Below are 2997 nucleotides of genomic sequence, written 5' to 3'. Positions count from 1 at the left end.
TTTATGTATCCCAACCTAAAAAAACTTACCTAATAAAAGAAAGAAAACAAAAAAAAACTTGGGTACCTTGGATGAGACCACCATAAAAGCCTTAAAATCATTCCATTTATTCCATGATATTAATCCAGAAAACTAAATTTCATCTCTTCTTCGTGTCATAAAAATATTCCAAGAAAACGATGTCTAATACTGTACTCCAACCACACTATCTCAATAGTACTCAGACTATGGAAGCAATATTGGGGAACTCCAAATCTGAGATTGAGAAAAATCAGTGCCCTAGAATCACTTGCATGCAAAGCCCGAAGCGGTATAAATATATATTTTTTTATAAATTTGAAAAATAATATTGAATTTAATAAATAACCCTGTAGCTGTAATTGTAGAAGATCCAACATGCGAACCCGTTCTAGACCCCAGGATCTTCAATCAAATCCTTTGAAATAAAAAGCGAGAGGATCGCCGTAGTCCCAAATACTCGGCGGGCATTCCACGTCATTCATGAGCGGCCACATCATAGGCGACACGGGTCCCACCGCCCCGATCGGATCCGTACCCGGCCCGACCATGGCCTGTGTGCACAGGCTCAAGTTCGAATCCACCGCTCCAGCCAGTGTGTTGATATCTTCGTATGACGAGCAATTAATCTGAGCCGTCTGATGACGAGGATCATGCTGCTGGTACTGATGATTATCCCGACTACAAGTAGGGTTTGTGTACGAGTTTAGTACGGTGGTAGTGGGGTCACCACCACCCCCACAAAATCCACCAACGCTTCCTTGGTGAATATCATTCAGCGGACACTGATACTGTACTTGTAAGGGATTATTCTCATTATGATTATGCACCGCAGTATTGTTCGTACCCACTAGTACGGAAGCATTATTACTAGCAATAGTAGGACCTGCAACGGAACCGACCCCATACGGTGCAAACCCCGAAGACGGTGCGTTCATAAACGGCACCGTTTGGAGCTGAACCGCAGAGGATGAGTAGGTCAGGCCGAAGCCGGAGGGGCGAGGGAGCAACGGACGAAGCGTCTGAGTGGAAGATGAAGTCGAGGAGTTGGAAGAAGAAGATCCCTTGGAAGAGGATTGGGACGATGAGCCAGAGTGCTGGAGGTTAAGCTGTGCCCGTGAGCCATAAAGAATGATGGCAGCCCTGTCGTAAGCGCGTGCGGCGTCTTCGGCCGTGGCGAATGTCCCGAGCCACTTCCTGGTTCGTTTCCTTGGCTCCCGGATCTCGGCCACCCATTTCCCCCAGCTCCGTTGCCTCACTCCGCGGTACCGGAATTTATTATTGTCTGGGCCTCCTTTGCCCTTCCCTTTTGTAGGTTTGGGTTCTCTTTTGGTACTATCGCCGCTGGAGTCGGTGGCAGCAGCATCTTTTGCTGCAGTAGTAGCACTAGCACAAGCGTGGAGATGGGGACCGAGTGGAGGTGAGGAGGAGGAGGAGTCCATAAGGGCTAAGGTTGGGGTGAACTTTAAAGGTGAGAAGTAGTAGTGTGGGAAGAATTGAGACCGCGTGCGCCTCGTTCAGTGTTCTTTGATTTGTCGAAATAGAGCGAGTCTAGAGGTTGATTTGAATCACAATGCTGTTAATGGTGGAGAAGGGCGGTGGCTCTCTTATATATATATATATATATATATATATTTGCCTTTTTACTTACCCCTCAGACAAATGAAAGAGAAGGCTAGTGATTGCTGTGCAGTCAAGAAACTGACTTTGCTCAGTATATGTATTTATGTATTTTGCATTACTGGGGTTTTGGAATTTGTAAAATACAAACTATAATATTTTCTCTTTAGTTTCTTTCCAAGAAAAAGATTAATTACCTTATTTATTAGTTTTCATTGTTTTTTTTCATTTCTACCGATATATTCTTAATGCCCTTTGTTTTTGCATACTTCCGAGATGTAATAATATATATGTTTCAGGACAGTAATTTTTATATTCTAGAAAAATGAAGCTATTTTTAACTATATATATAGTAGTTAAAAATTACAGTACAAATGGGGGTGTATAGAAATGTTCAAGTCAACAGATAATTTAATCAATATTCCACGTTGATAATTGAAATATTTATGTTTTATTATTATTTTTTTTATAAATGTTTTTATATTCTTATTTGATATGATTATATTATTATAACATATGATTCGCGTTTTTAATTTTTTTTGACAAGTAATTTGATTTAACAATAATTTTATTATTAAATTATTGTTAAATAACTATGTTATATATCATGGTAAAATTCTTTGTTGGTTTTATTTCTATTAACTGCCATCATTCATGAATTAAGATCCCTACTCAGGCTGATTTATGCTCATTTGTTCAATATAGATCACACATATATCAAGTTAGGGAAAAATAATTAAAACTAGGATATTCATGATCTAAACCAATCTAATTACACTGAACCAATCAAATAATAATTCACTACAACAATTAACGTTATTTGCGGTACAACTATTAGCGGTGGACTCAGTCCACCAGTATTGAGCCGTCTATTAGCGGCGGACCAATGTGTGATTATTTTAAAAAAATATATAATAATAATAATAAATATTAGCGACGGACTTATCATTATTAGCGATGGGTAGTCCGCCACTATTACACCAGATGAAATGCCCGGGAAACGGATGAGTTTTTTTTTTAAAGATTTATTAGCAGCAGATAATCACTATTATTAGAGGCGGACTATCTGCCGCTAATACTATTAGTGACGGATAATCTCTTTCATTAGCGACAGACTATATTAATAGCGGCGGACCCCGCCGCTAATATTTTTACGGTTTAAAATTTTCATAGGCCAATTTCCTTCTTCTCTTCTCTTCGTTTCCTCTCTCACTTCTGTTCTCTTCTGTCTCTCTCATATTTCCTCTTCTCTTCTCTCTCTTAGGTGCAAGGGCAAGGCAAGGCGTTGCATCAGAACCCACCCACCACGACTCCAACAAACCAAACAGCCACCTCCACCAGTGACCCACGCCGATTGGC

The 2997-nt window shown here is 40.0% G+C and overlaps 1 protein-coding gene across 1 annotated transcript; it reads right to left on the bottom strand.

Annotated features, from left to right (window-relative positions):
- Positions 1-390: 390 nt before the first annotated feature.
- On the bottom strand, positions 391-1460 carry LOC133795883 (ethylene-responsive transcription factor ABI4). Its single transcript, XM_062233344.1, has one exon. The coding sequence runs from the start codon at positions 1458-1460 to the stop codon at positions 426-428; it is 1035 nt and encodes a 344-aa protein (XP_062089328.1). The 3' UTR covers positions 391-425.
- Positions 1461-2997: the final 1537 nt, after the last annotated feature.

Source organism: Humulus lupulus, chromosome 8, assembly GCF_963169125.1.
Source record: "Humulus lupulus chromosome 8, drHumLupu1.1, whole genome shotgun sequence".
NCBI lineage: Eukaryota > Viridiplantae > Streptophyta > Magnoliopsida > Rosales > Cannabaceae > Humulus > Humulus lupulus.
This window is presented reverse-complemented; position numbering and strand designations above follow the sequence as displayed.